The 17,799-nt window shown below is 40.9% G+C and overlaps 1 protein-coding gene across 1 annotated transcript; it reads right to left on the bottom strand.

Moving 5' to 3' along the window:
- Positions 1-60: 60 nt before the first annotated feature.
- pls1 (plastin 1 (I isoform)) lies at positions 61-13,217 on the bottom strand. Its single transcript, XM_064338704.1, has 16 exons — positions 13,033-13,217; positions 12,351-12,446; positions 11,783-11,943; positions 11,160-11,289; positions 10,425-10,557; positions 9,411-9,492; positions 8,771-8,936; positions 8,220-8,362; positions 8,031-8,126; positions 7,039-7,234; positions 3,651-3,729; positions 2,944-3,058; positions 1,651-1,784; positions 1,114-1,237; positions 552-676; positions 61-345 (listed from the first exon to the last, which is right to left on the bottom strand). Exons 2-16 carry the CDS (start codon positions 12,418-12,420, stop codon positions 207-209), a joined length of 1,893 nt encoding a protein of 630 aa, XP_064194774.1. The 5' UTR covers positions 12,421-12,446; positions 13,033-13,217; the 3' UTR covers positions 61-206.
- Positions 13,218-17,799: the final 4,582 nt, after the last annotated feature.

Below are 17,799 nucleotides of genomic sequence, written 5' to 3'. Positions count from 1 at the left end.
GCTTACAGGCATTCAAATCTCACAGAATGGACATTCAAATAAAATTGAAAGAAGAGTGACATTTTTGACATTTATTTTGGGGAATATTAGGAATGAATAACTTGGAATGAGGGAAAAAAAGTCACATTTAGAGCACTCAGGATCAGTTAATGTTTCAGAAGACAAGACTGTATTTGGGGGGGTTGGGGGTGGTTATTTGAAGAGGCTCAACCATTAGCTTTATTCATTCCTCTGCCCATCAAGCAGGCGAACACAGTCATCACCATCTTTGGCTTCACCTCTACCAGGTCTTCAGGCAGCGCGTACACCTTTGCTCCAATTTTACGAGAAACGGAAATGGCGTACCTGTGTGTACAAAATGTCAAAATTTAGTGGCGTGAGGAAGGAGGGATCAGAGAGTGAACATTTTAATGATCTTTTCTCTACACAGTAGAATGACTGGCTGGGCTTAACACCGATTGCCTTCTTGTATGGATTCATGATGAGTGAGTTCATTATAAGGATATTCTTAATAAGTACTTGCAAGACGAATTTCGGGGTTTGAGCCTCACTTTGCGTTGTTCAGCATTTCGGTTTCCGTCATGTCCCCTCTCTTCACCATCTCCGCTCGGATAGCGTTGGGAGCTATGGTGTCGATCAGATCAATGACTGGGAGACTCGTGCTGATCAGTTTGTCCTGAAAAAATAATTGATTATCTGTGTTATGGGATGCAAATTACACCACACCAGGGTTCGGCACAAATGTATTTTGGGCCGGAAGGTTACAGGTTCGCATCCCAGGAGTAGAACTCCTGGTGTACCTTCAAGCACCCTTTACCTCAATTACTTCAATGTAGATTACTTATAAAATGTAAGGGTGCTTGCTAACAAACAAAATTATGTGGTGTATTGTAAAGCATGCATACTGTAGACACCATAATGTATTGTAGGACATTGGACACTGCCATTCAATGATATTTGTCAGCTTGTGCAAAGTAATTCAATCACTACATAAACATTGAACTGTAGGCTACAACAAGCATGAAGTATGAAACAATGTATATTTACAAAGTAAGCCTAAGAGTAGAGTAAACTGATGGCATAACACTGACAGTGATGAAGAGTAAAAATGACCTTAAAGCTGTTGATGAAAGTATCCTTTTTTCCTTGTTTCAAAGTGGCATTCACCCAGCCGATTATTATTTGATCGTTGACTTTCTCACCATCCCCAAGATCAGACAAAACCTTCAGTGTATACCTAAATGTTAATAAAGGAAGCGTCTGTGAATGAACTTAATATCAGTCAGCAGAAGCAGTAGCCTAATGCTGTATTTGATTCACAACGGAAATTTTGTAGCGAGACAACACCAATGCCTTTATTTATATATTGCATATACAATATAGAGACACAATACATAGTACAGCATATGCATTACATAAAAAAGCCTGTGTGGGCATTTTTGAATACAGTATCAGGAATAAACTATCCACCCATCCTTCCATTCATTATCCATACCCGCTCATCCTGGTCAGGGTCACGGTAGGAATAAACTAATTAATACAAATATTGAATAATACAAAATGATATACAATATTAAATAGAACATAAAGCAAGTTTTGATAAGCAGTGCTTTCATCAGGAGAGAAGCTGTTAAAATGGGAATGCCGTACCTCCTCATTAGTTGCCACACCAAGGAAAGGGTGTGCATCTTACTGCCCTCGTTAATATTCTCCCCACCGATTCCCACCAGAGAAAACCTTGCCTCTCTTTTTCCCAGGTTCACAGCATAGTTACAGTTTTCAAGCTACAAAAAACACCAAAAATATGTATATCAGCACTCATCGCTGCAGCCTTTTCTATTAGTCTGGGAGAGCACAAACAAGTGACATGCTCTCTGCTGAAGTACACAATGTGATGCCATTCGCTGCTTCTTATCACACCTCAGTTCACAAGTCAGGCTCACACAGGCACACAGAGCCAGAAGAACACATTCCATGTGCAGCTTAAAACAAGCAGGCATGTGGGTGCCTGACTGACCAGTGGGGGTCACTGCTGTTCAATAAAAGGACTGCATTTATATAGCACTTTTTCCAGCAACCATGACTACAAAAATCACTTTACAATTAATGTCTCTCCTAACTGAAACCCTAGAGCTAAATCATACGTCACCCTGCTGGGCTGCCGGCCACAGATGACTGGCTTCTATACCAGCATGCACTGGATGCAAAATTATTCATAATATATAATCAGACCAGTAGCAACATTTCTATATTCTACGTTTTTAGTGTAGAAGATTTGACATATTACAGAATCCACATTAGTATATTAATGTACAGCGTTTGCTTCTGTGCACTAGTCAGGACAACACACAACATAATCTGAACATCTCACAGCATCTGAAAATGCATTGTGAATGTAATTTGTTTATTATCATTGGTTGTAGAATATAATGATTTTGGAATGTTACATCTGATGCGAAAGGAGTGTGGCAAGCATTCTGAACTGCAAAAACTCTAAATTGCTTGGGACTTAGTTGCTTGGATATCAAAAGATAAAAATGTCTGGTGTCCATGTTTATTTTAATTACTTTGTGGGCTTTTATTTTTCACTAGCTTTTAAGCTGTGAAAATAAATAGTTTGGTCAGCCAAATCACAGAGGAATGCTGCCATGTTTTCAGAAGGATCCTCCTGTGTTTACTCAAGATAAAAGAAACTGTGCTAAATGAAACAAGAACATTAACGCACTACATACGCATTAAAGTTGTCCTGTAATCATTTGCATTTTTCTCCATCTTTTCTGTCTTTTTGCAGCTAAAAAAAATAGTGTGAATAACGGTTCTCAACCTTGATGTTATGGGATCAAATCTTACTTGGAGAGTCACTGCAAGAATACTCCGGTGTGAGGGACTAAAACTGATTATCTTCTAAACAGCTACGTCCTCGGTTCAGCTCACAAGACTGACCTTTTTCATGTTGGCACCCAGGGCTGGATAGGGAGGACGGTTGACCTTCTTGTAGTCCACAGCAACCTGGATCCTCTCGTACAGCTGAAAGATGACCAGGGCATCCACAAGGTCGCTGGAGGAAGAACAGGGTCATTCCAATAAGTTTGGACACAGCCAGGCCGAGTTAAAAAATAGAAAAGAAATGCCCACAAAAACAGTCAAAGAGCGGTAATCAACAACCAGTCATGAACATGACATGCCTGATCCTTGTTGCAGTATGTACTGTAAACAAAGCGCTACATGATGTTCTTAAGATAATTGCCTGTCAGTGCAGTATGTGTATTGTAAATCAATTGCTGTTGCATGCTTTTGTCTGAGCACTGTTTTTCTTCTGTTGCCCTGACATCATAGGATAAAGGAAGTAATAGCAGGGTATGAATGCAGAAACATTGTGCTGTTAACCTGGACTTCTCCAAGAGTATCTGAATTGTTAGAAACAAAGAGCAAAGTAGCAATTACTCCAAAATGGTGCCAGTGCTGTAAAGTGCAGCCTTTTCAGTGCTAGGCTTATTTGCAGCCTTAATAGGTATATATTGTACAGTCTCTTGCCAGGAAAACTTTGTGAGGCACTCACTATCTGCCAAATGAATGAATGAATGGCTATAAGTTTTCATTTATTACTGATGTGATAGTAGCAAAAAAAAAAAAAAAAAAAGTGACATTACCTATATATGTGGTTGACATATGGGGTCACGCCCAAAGAGTTCATCCAATTCCGGAATGTTCTCTCCTCTCTGGACTCCCCTGTAAGGATGACAGTGGTCTTGTAAGCCTCAAGTAGCACTCACACTCACTGTACCAAGATAAGTGTACATTTGTGAAGCAGTCGTTCCATTTACGCATGAGCTCAGTCCGTGTGTTTTCAATACTCATTCACATAATATGTACATGTACATTTACAATAATTACATTTAGAGATACATTTTATGGAAATATTGTATATCAGCAGTCCACACATTTTTTTCTCAGTTTTGAATTTCATTATAAGCTACAGTACAGCGAATGGTAGAGAGAGCATGCTGTAACACAGCGAACAGCAGGACAGGGAGAGTGAAACCTAAATTAGCACAAAACCATTGAAGAAGATTCATATTATCACAGACCTCTGCATCAGGCCTGTTTTAATCAAGTCATAATGGCTTCCGAAATCATTATAGCCTACATGCAAAATACACAGAAACCACTTCTGCAAATCTGTATATTTACACATAAAACACACTTTGAAGTGCCATATATTCTTATATATGCACTGGCATAAAGTGGTTTATTTCTCTTAAAGCATGGCTATAACTAAAATGCATTAAAAAAAATGTAAATGGTATTAAAAATATATATATTTGTAAATCAAATACAGAATTAAAGCCATTATGTACACATCCACCACTTTGCTAAATATAGTTCCTCTGTTAATGGTAGATCTCTTTTCCTGTGTTATTAATAGCGATAGACAACTCTGTAGAATCCAAACTCCAGAGCCATCTATCATCTCTAGAGGAAGTATATTTAGCTAAAGATGTGTACATCATGGTTTTAGTTTTGTAACATACTTGCTACTAAAATACATTTTATTTTAATTTATTTCATTTATTTTATTTATAGCCATGGTAGAAGAGATATAAACCACTCCATGCCAGTGCATATACAAAAATATATGGTATTAAAAGGTGATGAACAATCACCACCCTCGTGCCATATAATCTTGCATATTCATGACATATCATGGTTTATATCTTACTATTATATAAGTGTATATATATATGTGTATATATATATATATATATATATATATATATATATATACACATATCCTACATTTCCAAAACTATGTGGACACCTGAACATCACACCACCCATATGTACAGTATTTGTTCAACATTGCATTCCAGAACCAAAACCTTCATCTCTTGACGAACAAGTCTTGTGCTGAAGTTGCTTCCAGAGCTAGTTTGGAATTCTGCAGTGAATGTTGCAGCCAAAGGCAGATGATTTTTATGCAATACATGCTTCAGCACTTGGCGGTCCCATTCTGGGAGCTTGTGTGGCCTCCCGCTTCACAGGTGAGCTGTTGTTGCCCCTATATGTTTCCACTTCACAATAACAGCATTTACAGTTGACTGGGGCAACTACAGCATGGCAGAAATTTGACAAACTGACTTGTTTGAAAGGTAACATCCTATGACAGTGCCATGTTTGAAAGTCACTGAGCTCTTCAGTACGACCCATTCTACTGCCAGTGTTTGTCAATGAAGATTTCATGGCTGTTTTCTTGATTTTATGCACCTGTTAGCAATGGGTGTGGCTGAAATAGCTGAAACCACTCTTTAGAAGGGCTGTCCACATACTTTTGAAAATGGAGTATATATATATATATATATATATATATATATATATATATTACTAGTCAGATGTTTTCGTACATTTTGCTCATGTTTTTGTACCATGTTTCTTTCACTTCTGCAATTAACCTGAAATGGCAAATAAAACAACCATATTTGTCAAAAAAGGTAAACAAATTTTTCCCATTTTCCTACAAGAGAAGTAAATCGAATTAGTTTGGGAAGAATTGGACAGAAAGGTCAAGAAGAAGCAGCACATCTATGGGAACTTCTACAGCAGTGTTGGGTGTGAACTTTCAGAACCAAATGATTGCCCTTGAGAAAAATAGCCATGAACATGCTATTTTGATGTATCTAAGATTAAGATTTCAATTTTATTTTGTTAAACAGAAGGTGTTCATTTCCTTTGTTCATCTCCGATTGCTTGAAAATCATGGGTGTACCAAAACCCACAAAAACTTTTGACCAGTAGTATATATATATATATATATATATAGTATATACATACATATTATACATATATTTTGTACACACACAAGCACAGTGTTTCTGCCAAGTATTCTGAAGCATCCATCAGACACCTTTAGGGTATGTTATACTGTCAACAGAATCAAAGAAAACCAGACAAACAAAACAATAAAGTTCCACTGAAGGTTAGCAGGTGAAAATCAAGACCATCTGGAAGAACATGGGGGGACTATGGTGACGCTACAGATCTACTTCCATGTAAGGGTGAAAAGCCAAGAATTTATTTTATTTTCCTGAACATGAGTCAGAAAACCGCTCACAAGCATAAAAGTCGCCAATCCGGCACTGTAGCGTCACCGAGCGGAACGAACAGAATGAATCAGTCCAGCCTCACTGGAGGGAGGAAGAGACAGGAAGTGTAAAAGGGCAGTGGGAAGATGGTGACTAAACACAGTACCTACAATGGGAGGGGTCAGGTCTGGGTGGGTGAAAAGGAAGGAAAAGACAAACAGACTCAATTAGCCCCAAGTGCCTTATTTTTTTATAAGCCAAATGGAAGGCAACATGACTTCACATGCTAAATTTGAAACCTTTGTATGTGTTCAGTATGCTTTTGTTGGGAACCCTAAGATTTTTATAAACATCAAAGCATTTAAAATCTCCTACCAGTAATGGTACCTTCTGGTTTGAACAGAAGTGCTAGTTTTATCTGACCCTGGACTGACTGACAGGTGAAAAAAGAAAAGATAAGTTATCATAAGCAAAGTGCTGAGAATATTTTGCAGCCACAAGAAATGGAAGACCAGTTCCTTCTACTAAAATCAATATAAGTAGTACTAGTAGTACTATATATTAATAGTACTGCTGATTCTTACTAATCATTTAAATACTGGAATATGTTGGATATTATACAAAATAAATACCGAGGTTATATTTATTATTTATGTATATTTTTACATAATCAAATATTCTCCTTCAAATTAAGCAAACTTGCCACACTGATTTCAACAGAACTGACTCCCCTTGTGGAATTCATTGCATGGAAGCCTACAGTTCTCTTTGGCTGTATACTAGCCCTTTACCTGACTGGTTGAAGCCTTTTTAAAACTCCTACACAAGCTTTTAAAATAGGAAAAGCCCTCATTGCCCTGACATTGCCATGTCTCAGAGCAAACTCTGTAGTTGTGTGACCCCTAGTGGTCGCTGAATTAGTATTACACATCATTTACGCCTGACAGGGAAAATGTACCTTCCAGCAAAGACGGGTCGATGCCGTTGTCCTTGGGTTTGTTCAGGGCCGGGTACATGTTGAACAGGTTGGCCACAAAAGCAATGTTGAGCTTGTGGTTCCCTGCCACCACATCCTGGGGCGTGACGAACTGTCTGCAGTCCAGACGCGCTGCCTGCCTCAGCATGAGCTCCGCCCGCTGCTCGTCGTCCTGCTCCTGGAGGACAGAGGGACAGGAAGTCTGTCAGTCTGTCCATCCGTCCGCCCATATGCCCAGTGTGTCTTTGTGTCTAAAGCTGTATTTACATGATGTCTCTGGATGCACATCTTCTTGTCTGCCTATTCTTATTCTCAGCAGCCTTCATGTAAGTCTCTTTCAGTGTCATGAATTCTGTTATGCTGTGCTTTTTATAGTTCACTGCCTGGTTGTCTGTCTTTATAAAATGGTAAAAGAGGGCTTCCATTTGTTTTGTCCTTTAGCAGATAACATCACACTCCTGGGTATCGCATTAAGTGTTTCAGTTCCCACCTCTCAGCTGGTGTGACCATTCTCAAGGGGTGATGTCTGTCTTTGTTTGTCTATACATATCTCTTCCCTTCCTTCTCTGTCCTCGCACGTTGTTCAATGTGTGAATTCACATTTAGCAACCTCTCAAATATTTACTCACCTACCACCCCAACTGAGTGCTCACCCAGCTGTTCAGGCAGTATTTTAGGAATGCACACATCTGCCTCTCTCTGAATCTGTGTATTCACTCAATTCTAAACTGTCTATTGACCTATATCTGTATCTGTTTATTATTTATTGTTGCATACTATCTCAACTCTATGCCTTTGTTCTCACCCAATTATATATCCTCTACCACTACGTCTGTCTATCAACCTGCGTCTCCTTCCTATATTTTGGTGTGCTGTTCGGCCATGATTAATTTATGCTCTAGAAGCTGCGGTTTCTACAGTGGCGCTGATCTTGTGTACAATTAGACAGTGTGCGGCTCTTTACTCCCACTTACATGAATTCCTGACATATCGATTAAGATTCTCATCTCATCAGCACATTCTCCTTTGGGGGAAATTTGATCAAGCAGGTGGAAATAGGCTTTGGAGTCCTGGAACAGATAGAGAACGGTTCACTGAATAATGATGTGTATTCAAGCATAATAATACACACTGGGGAAGGTGAGCCAGTGCGGGGGTGGTACCTTGATGTCATCGCTGAAGTTGCTGATTGGCTGCCAGCCCGCCTGGTCCAGGTGGTAGTTTACCCAGCGCAGCAGTAGTTCTTCCGGAGACCTGGACAACAAGTGGTCTAGCTCTTCTCCTTCTTCCAGCAGAGCGATGAGTGCTGCAAACACACACACACACACACATACACACACACACAATTTATATTCACATGTAGTTGCCTGCACTGAAGAATACACAGGCATGAAAGCTTATGACCTTATTCCTCTAATACCACAATTATTTCACCAAACCCTATTGAACTCCTGCATCTGATTCAGTGCACCCAATGTGAGTGAATGAATGCTAAGCTCGGGTCCAATTACAGTCTTCCATCAAAAGATTATGAGTCTGAATCCATTGGCTAACTCTGTCAAGCATCTTTTCCTCTGCTAATGTCCTTGTTTCTCTTATAAACAAGACTGCTTCCATAAATATTTAAGACGCCACAGCTCGCTAAGACAAACCTACAGACCCCCCTCCAGACACCCCCAAGCCCCCTCCCCCCTTTCCAAACCCAACCCCTCACCCTCGTTTCTGGAGATCTCGATATCAGCAAAAAGGCCGATCTTGATGATCTGCCACAGGAGGCCCAGCACCAGGTGGGGCTTTCCGTCCTTCAGGTCCTGGGCGTCGATGTTGATGACCGTGCAGCCGATGGCAGAGGCGGAGTTTAAGGCCAGCACCAGGTTCTCCTGCGACACACAGCGGCACGCTCATTCTCTGCCCCCCCCCCCTCCGAGGAACCTTCCAGACCCACAGCATCACATGCATTATGGAACTGTGGTATGGAGCTGCACGTGCCATTAAAACACACCCTGGACCACACTCTATCACCCTGTCAGTCATTTATCCCAGTTACCGTCTGGCGTGCATGTTGTAATTTCAGCTTTATCGTTAAATGTTTATCTTTGAGTCGTATGTTAATTTAGTCAAACTGTCAAAAAGGCTGCATCACACGTATCTCAGTGACATTGTGAAATCAGAAAGAGCAGTCGGCCAGAAACAACAGAACTTTAACTAGGCTGATGAGTACTCTCCATTCATGAGAAAAACTACTTCTACATATCAGAGTATTCAATACTTTTCTTCAGAATGACTTACAGAGAACATTAAGGGGGCTGTGCAGATATTAGTGAAGATGTTGACTGGAAAACAGAAGTACTCACTGTCATTGTGAAAGTTGTCAGTTTCTTTGTGTTTATAACTCTCTCATCAATAGTATCTGGCTGGGATAAATTAATCATTTTGCTGGAAAAAACAAAACAAAAAAAACAACACATTGCATGTATGCATCAATAGGAAATATAATGGCGTGAACGGACACATGCTCCTTTGTTCAGATTCCTTTGATAGCAAAATGGTTAAATATAAAAAAAGCAGGATCTGGCTTGGCCTTACATTCAAAATCCACATATCTAGCACATGAAATGCATCCTATATTGCAAACTAACTGATCTGAGGTCAGCACTGTGGCTTTGAGGGTTTCAGGATCTGATGCAACCTAATGTAACCTATTTCAAACTTACTGTGGATACATCAAATATTTATACCAATTGTTAGCGAGAACGGCTTGCTAAAAAGTACAATAAATTATAAAATAATAAATACACACAATGTGGTAGAACATAATAACATTAAATGAGTAAAATGACAGAATCATTAATGGCTTTGACAGGAATTCTCACATAAAAACCTGAAAGTAAAACTTTTACAGCAACCCACTTTGCCATAAAGTGCATGGTGTAACAAAGGTTACACAGATACAGTAGATATATAGCTGATATGCGATTTTTCATTAGATGAAAGGCAAAACTTATACATATCTCTGTCGGAAAGTTCATTATCTACTAAACTTCTACGTGCTGCAGCTGTATGTAACTTCTCTGTTACCAAAACTTATTTGCTCGTCCTTCATTCGCATTTCCACAATAACTTGCATTATTCTGTTCTTTTACCTGTGTTAATGAATGCTCTGTGATGATTTTGTAGTGAAGAGCACAATGAAAATAAAACTGTAAAAGATTTTATTGACTTTCTTTACCTTCACTATAACTAAATTTTCTCTGTACCCTGAGGCAATTCCGTTATTAGGAGTGCCACATAAAAATCTCATCCGATAAAAGCTAATTGATTGATTGGTTGATTCACTGAGAATAGGGATGACAAGCTGTTCATTTTACCAGAGCAGAATTCCATCCCTCACGGACTTGAAGAGGCTCTCGTTCTCTGGGTCCATGGGAACAAGGTGCTTGCAGTCGGGGTCATCTGCCAGGGCTTTGTTGATCCAGTTGACAAAGGCCACTTTCTCCTCATCTGAGGTACAGTGTCATTCAACAAAGCACTGCTCTTAGGAATGTAATAATATTTATTTACAGGGCAACTAGGATTCATTCTTACACGCTTATGCCATTTCACAAACCCACAATGATATAATGCACTTTGCTTGACGCATACTTAATAAAGCAAGATTTTTTACAAATAATCATGTTCTCCCGTAGATCACTATTCCCTATCTTAGCTGAAATGGTTTCATACAGGCCTACTCTGTCCGAATGTTACTTAGATGGCAGACAAACTCAAGGCTGGAGAAGGGCTTCCTCAGTTTGAACAACATAGCACTGCATGTGAGAATATCATACAGATGTTCCTAGCTGAACGTTAGAAAATCTAATTGCAACACCTGTCCAATCAGTAAATAACAAAAATTACAGACAGAAGGAGCTTCTTGAACAGAAGCTGTCTTAGAGAAGGCAGGGTGATTCCCCGCCCTACTCATTTACCCAGCCAAGCTAATGGGTAATTAACAGCCAATTATCTCCATCTCCCTTGCCGCTCCTGCATATGGCATCAGTGGAGATCCCGGGGCCGTGGTGATGCGATCCAATGAGGTTTCTGGAAAAAAATCAAGCGGCTACCAGAGTAAGAGTGCTGTGTTCCCTCGCTGGAGATGCCCGATGTTCCCCCAAAAGACCGGATTCCGTCTCTCCTGGTGATGGACTTCCGGAAGGATTCTCTCACCTCTTTGCTCTTTAGCTCCTGGTAGATCTGCCACGGGGCACAAAATGTGAAAGCAGAGATAAATCTTTTTCGGAAGTCGCTGTGAGGCCTCGGTTAACAAGCCTGGCCGCGGTCCCGTCTCCGATCCGGAGAGAAGGTCACCTGATCTTTAAAGCCAATCAAAAAGCATTGCTCTGGTGGGTTACAATGTGGGTCACCAGGAGTACTTTCCATTCCATTATTTATTCATAACTTGTTTATCTAGCAGACAGTCTTATTCACTTATTCTACATAGCTTACAGAGTACAACATCTCCCATCTGTGAAGCTGGATATTGATGCAAGTAGTTCAGTTTAAGGAGCTTTGCTCAAGGGTACATCTACAGGGCCCACCCAGGGTTCAAACCTACAACTTTCCACCCCTGCTATGCCTGGCCATGCCACATAATCTGGAGCATAATCCAAATTTCTAAAGACCATACATGCAAGACATGTGCAATAGACCAGAATGCAATGCGATGCGATGAGAGCAAGGGAATTACCGAGACAAACTCCTCAAAACTTATCCTTTCATCTTTGTTTGTGTCGCCGGCAATGAACTTTTCCACGATTTCTCGAACCTTGAACCCAGGCAACGAGAAGCTTGCCTCCCTGAAGAGTTCCTGCAGTTCAAAGTCGCTCACATAGCCGCTGTTGTCAATATCTGAAAAAGAAAGTACACCGTTGTTATCGCAGGTAACCTCCCAAAGTGCTGAACATAATACATTAATTAATTAACACCTTCCTCTTGATAGCAAAGTTTTTACATTTTTATGCAAGTTTCATAGAATTAATCTGCCAATACCTTTCATAAATGCATGATGATTAACTAATTGTGTGCCATAAAAGTAAAGGCCTTAGCATAACATCTACGATTCCTGCAAAAGCTGGTAATGTTTGACGTGCTTACCGTCTCTTGTATAATCATGTGATTTCAAAGAATGTGACCTCACCAAGATGTAGCCCTGTAATGCTCTTTCTACACTGCGAGCGCTGACAGCTTTTTTCCAAGTGCGCAGCTAAGCTGGCAAAGGGAAAACCTTGATGCGCAACGGGTGGGCAGAAGCTGACCTATCTTATTGAAGGCCTCACGCAGGTCCTCCAGGTCCTCCCGGGAAATCTGCGTCGTGTTGTTCTCCATGCTGCGTCACACGCCACTTACCACACCTGAGCACAGACAGGAGAAAGTGGCTGCTGTAGTCGGTGGGTGAAATGGATCCTGCTTGGACCGGCTCAGAAAATACAACTCTTGAGACGCGCAGGCAGATTCTAGCAGCGCCCCATAACCGCTCAGCCTCACAGAACTGTGTCTTCAATGTAAGAAACAATGGCTGTTGACAAACTCTCTTACGTTGAAATGAAAATACAGTGCTGTGTGGTAGAAAATTGACCAAAGCAATCTGCAGAAACAAGGGAGGCAATCTCCTCTGACTACCCACACTTGCCTTTCATGTTAACCTGGCCCGGAGACTTTGCCATTCAGAAGTCAAATAGGCCAAAAAACCGCAAGGACATACAAACACAATCACACACGCACACACACACACACACACACACACAATGTATGTCACTACATGTTTTCCTTTCACACGCACAACACTTAAAGTCTGACATCTGCAATAAAAACAGAAGATATAAGGCAAATAAGAAGTCAATAAATATTTTTAGGTGCCTTGAACATGCCCTCTCTCTGGAGAATTCAAGACAGGGCAAGACAGATGAAAGATCCGGACCCTTCCCGAGATATCTGTACCTTTCTGTAGATTGTCTGGGGGACAGATTGTCAGCCTCCCTATCGCGTTACAACAGGAACATCCAGATTGCAGGGCTGAGGAGTGGGATCGATCGCCTAGGACTCCGGGGAGCAGTGCCTGGAGTCTCCAGACAAGTGGTGCAACTGGAGGAGCTAACTCTGAAGCTGACAGGGGGAACTTTGCCCTGGCCGAACTCTGCCATGGGAGTGGCTGCACCTCTCATTGTCTGAGTTCAACCAAGTTTAGTTTGCAGAGCCGCACTTTTAACTCTTAGTCAGCAGAGACGGCCACAGAGTTATTGCCCATTATAAAGACTATGGTAAGCTTAGGAGCGAAAGTAACCCAGCAAAAGTCCTTGGCTGGATATGTAGTGCCAAGCTTTTATGAACCTACCTTGCAAGACTTTATGCTAAAATACTTTATTTATTGTCAAGTCAATGTTTACTCTGATCTATGCTCAGACACCGATACTTTATTAAAAATGGAAAATATATTTTCTGAATTTCTGAAATAATATTCTGATATATGTATGTTATCTGTACACTGTCATGCAATCTCAACAGCAAATTAAATCATTGATATTGATTCCTCATAGACCCCTCATATATTGCATGTTATCGGTGACTTACAGATTTGGGCCAATCATAGTATTCTGGTATAAAGCACAAGTTCTTCTGATTGGTTGATATGTGTTAGAGGTTGACATCATCTGGAGGTCTCGCCCATTGTGGGATTCAAAAAGCCTCACTCTCTCACACCCATAATCACAGTGATCAGCATGCAATTGTTTGGAAATAGACACTACTTTGCAGAACACATTCTGCCCATGTACTCCACCATATACTAAATGTGTAAAACAGGCTATAGAAACAACTCGATTATTTTTTGGCCGTTTACTCTTTCTTCATAGTGTTGTTTTTGCAGGATAACACAGCGAAGCTCCAAAGATATCCACTGAATAAATGACCCTAATATTATTCTCAACATAATGGTGGTTACAGAGTTTTTAAATAAAGGGAAACTCTGTTGTCTGAAGAAAGGAAACACTCACTACTGAGATATACACACTGGATGTTAATAACAAGACTACGTATTAATACTTACACACAAGGACTCTAGATACCATTCTTTAAAAAGCCTGAGGATCCCCAAAGGACAGGGGGAAAAGAAGAAAAATAAGAGAAGGAGAGGTAGCTGGGAGCATGGGAAGGATAAAAGGTTTAAACCTCTGCAACATCATCAGTCCATAGGAGTGAAGAAAAAAAAGCCAGTCACCTGGCTCTTATAGTGGACTCAGCAAACAGAACCCCAACGATAGCATATGAAGTACACGGAACGTTGGTCTGTACAACTGCTTTAGAGAAAGGATGGAGAAAGGATGGAAGGAAGCCAAAAGAGAACACCTGGCAGAAGAAGAGGATGGGCAACACTAATTAGAACTATCACCAGGGGGAACATAATTACAGGCACACAGTGGATAGTGTGACACGGAACATGCTGGAAGCTCATGCTCTAGAACACAGATGTCTGATGTGAAAACTGCCATATGTAATACATGCAGACTGTATGGCATGATCCATTATATAATTATAGAAGATAATAGACTGTAATCAGAGGCAAAGATTTTAAAAGAACAAGAGAAATTTCAGTTAGGCACAAGTAAACATTCCTTCTGCTACTAATCTCACTGTTGGTTCAGAAATATGAGCGTGCAGCGTATGGCGGAAAAGCCACCGTCACTTCCGCTCAATGGTTCCTCATGTGCGAAAACCAAATTCCGGTTAAGGTTTAAACCTGTTTCACACGCAGCAACCTTATATGAACTCAGTAGGATAGCTGGGAGAGAGAGGCAAACAAATGAAAAAACTACACCTAGAAGCTAAGTATTTATCTTTGTGTTTTCAGGAGCAAAATTGTAATTACAGAATCTATTCTTTGGACAAGAAAAAGTAAAAATATACTTAAAGCACTATCCAGAATAATGGTCCTAATGTTTTGAAATATGTTAAAGAAATCCCAGTACAACCAACATATTGTGCAAATACTAAGCCAAAGTGGCCCAAACAAAGCTGAAACAGTCTTTCATTAACGGCCTAACGCAGCTTACCGAAACAGCCGAGTTTGTGAGAAAGGCTTCCAGGTGCATTGGAGTCGCACCTCCCCTCTCTGCCTGCAAAGAGCGGAGTCTTAGCAACGGTGACTCGTGGAGCGAGCCGTGGGGAAATCCACACTGGCTCTGTAGGCCACCAATGCCCCCTCCCCCCACCGACTCTTCCGCAATATCTGCCCCCCAAACCCGGCAGAAGCCGCCAGGGCGAGCGCTCCAGCACTGCGAACACCGGGCGGGTGCTCTGTGATACTCAACACCAAAGGGGGACAGGGGGCAGAGGGCGAGTTGTTCTCCTATTGAAAATAAACACAGTGGTTTTGGCTTCCTCTTGCCGTCCGCTATTCTCACTAGCCGACTGCATTATTTATGCGGTCCGAGGTGGGTTTCAGTTACTGCCTCCTCCTCCCGGCAGGACGTATGATGCAGCTCAAACCCGCTGGTACCCTCCTATTTGCCAACACAGTCCATGATCCCACCGCACACCGAACCCACTCAATCATCTGTCACCTGACCAACTCAGTCACCTGTGCGTCAGTCACCTGTACACTCCAACACCACCAGCTGTGGGTGATGTGCTTCTCAGCTCATTTTTGCTTTGTATTTCCATTGGCTTTGTTTGAAAAACCACGCAAGTACTTAAAGTCTAAAAAGGGAGAACATGGGTGACACAGCAGTCAGAGGCAATTTGACAGTTATTTTTTAAAATTTTTTATAGTGAACTCAGCAGTGTAACCCTGTACTGTTATAACTGTTATATTCAGGGTGGTTTAGACGGGGCATATTATAATTCCATACAATAGGATATTTACTGATGTAAACCAGATTATATTGTTTGCTCAAGGGTTCAACAGAACACTCACTCTCTGGCCAAAAACAACATAATTGTATAATGTCACTCATACACAATAGAATGTCCACTGTTAATTCAACTCTGGAATGTGAGACCAAATGTTATTTATTACATATTGAATTAACACTGGACATTTTACTATGGAACAAGTTCTGACAAGAATATCAAGGGTATTTTAATAACAAGAAAACCATGCATTAGTTTTGCTTTCAAAGAACATCACCAGACCCAATTTGAAATCTCAAAATAGGAGCCTGGACATAAACTTGATTCAAATTAAACAATCCCTGATAATCCATACTACTGTGTGTATGCTTCTGAACAAAGGCAGCTGTGTTCACATCTTTAGTGCACTATATTAACCAATTTACTGCATATGCAAAATTCTACATGGTCTCTGTTTAAAGTTCTATTGCCATTATAAGGTTTTGTCCAAGACAGTAGGCAGACTGAAATTCAGGTAGAGTTTGCTAAAATTAAAATGCTGAGATAAATGAGGCACTATGTTTGCATTTCAACAAAAGACCAGTACTGGAAATGAAAATGAACTTACCATTTCTAAGCAGCCCTCAGCACCTTGCCACATGTCCTTTACAGACAGATTCAGTGTCCTGAGTATCTTCCTGGCTCTTCTGTTAATTTCCTTTCCACCCAGGGAAGGGAGAATGTTTTTTTTTTCCAACAGGGCTGGAGAAAGGAGGGAGGAACGTGGGAGTGGTTTGGTGTCACCTCGGAGACAGGTAATATACTTTCACCAGGATTAACTGTTGGTCTTACTGTCAGGATGACCCAAGAGGGCCATGTTTGAACAGAGGAAACAGCTCTACAGGGACAGGGAGGACGGTCTGCCAAGCACTGACAGAGTGAGTGGGAGTGAGAGAGGGAGGACTATACATAAAGTGAGTGAGAATGCAAGAGAAAGGGATGCAGAGAGGCGGAGAGGGAGAAAGAAAGTGCTAGAAGTGAGCAGACGTTTTCCCCCTTCCCAGACTCAAGCACACAATGTGTGGCCATCATTTCTCCAGGGTAGCAGAGCTTTGGCAGCAAAGAAACTCCCACACATGGCACTGGTCCAGCCTCATGCAGCACTGGCATTCCAGTTTCTGACCCCTGTAGGATCACGTGAGGCTTGTGCCTCAAGCACTCAATCTGCAGCCTATTGTATGTGCTTAAGTAGTCCTAGCTTGTCACACAATTCAGTACATTGGGGCGAGGATAGACTGATCTGTGAAAATACAGAGTTGTTGACGCAAGTTACTTTAACTGAATTTTAAATTTGATTTGCAAGAATACTCTTTTTGAAAAGACTGTGAAATGCTATCAAGCTTAGTCATCACTGGGGTTTTAGTGCTATTCATTATAGGGGCATCAGAGGTGTAGCCTATCTACCAATTATATTACTGCTATCAACTGAAATAGGCGTTCCTTAGTCATAAAAAATTGATTCTTTTGTATTACAGACTACCACAGAACACCAGCTGAGGGCGCCACTCTGCTAAGCAAAGCAATTTCAATCACAAAGTGTGTGACACAAGGTTTGAATAACCACATTCTCTTCAGATAGTAATATTTAAAAAAACACAGGGCCAAGTCATATGAAATAATTTAGGAAACACTGGGAAGCAGTACTCAGGACTAGAGTTTGTAACCAATATTGTTTGCTGTAACTTGACCTCATTTTGATATCAATACTTCTAACAGCAGGCCTAGATTTTGTGAGTTTTAATGAATGACTTATAGAGAGTACTTTGTATGCTTGAGTTAATTGGCATTTTTGTAAGGTAAAAATGTTTTTTGTGGAGATAT

The sequence above is a fragment of the Anguilla rostrata genome, chromosome 6 (assembly GCF_018555375.3).
Source record: "Anguilla rostrata isolate EN2019 chromosome 6, ASM1855537v3, whole genome shotgun sequence".
Classification (NCBI taxonomy): Eukaryota; Metazoa; Chordata; class Actinopteri; order Anguilliformes; family Anguillidae; genus Anguilla; species Anguilla rostrata.
The sequence above is the reverse complement of the archived record's forward strand: the minus strand, read 5'-3'. Positions and strand labels throughout refer to the sequence as shown.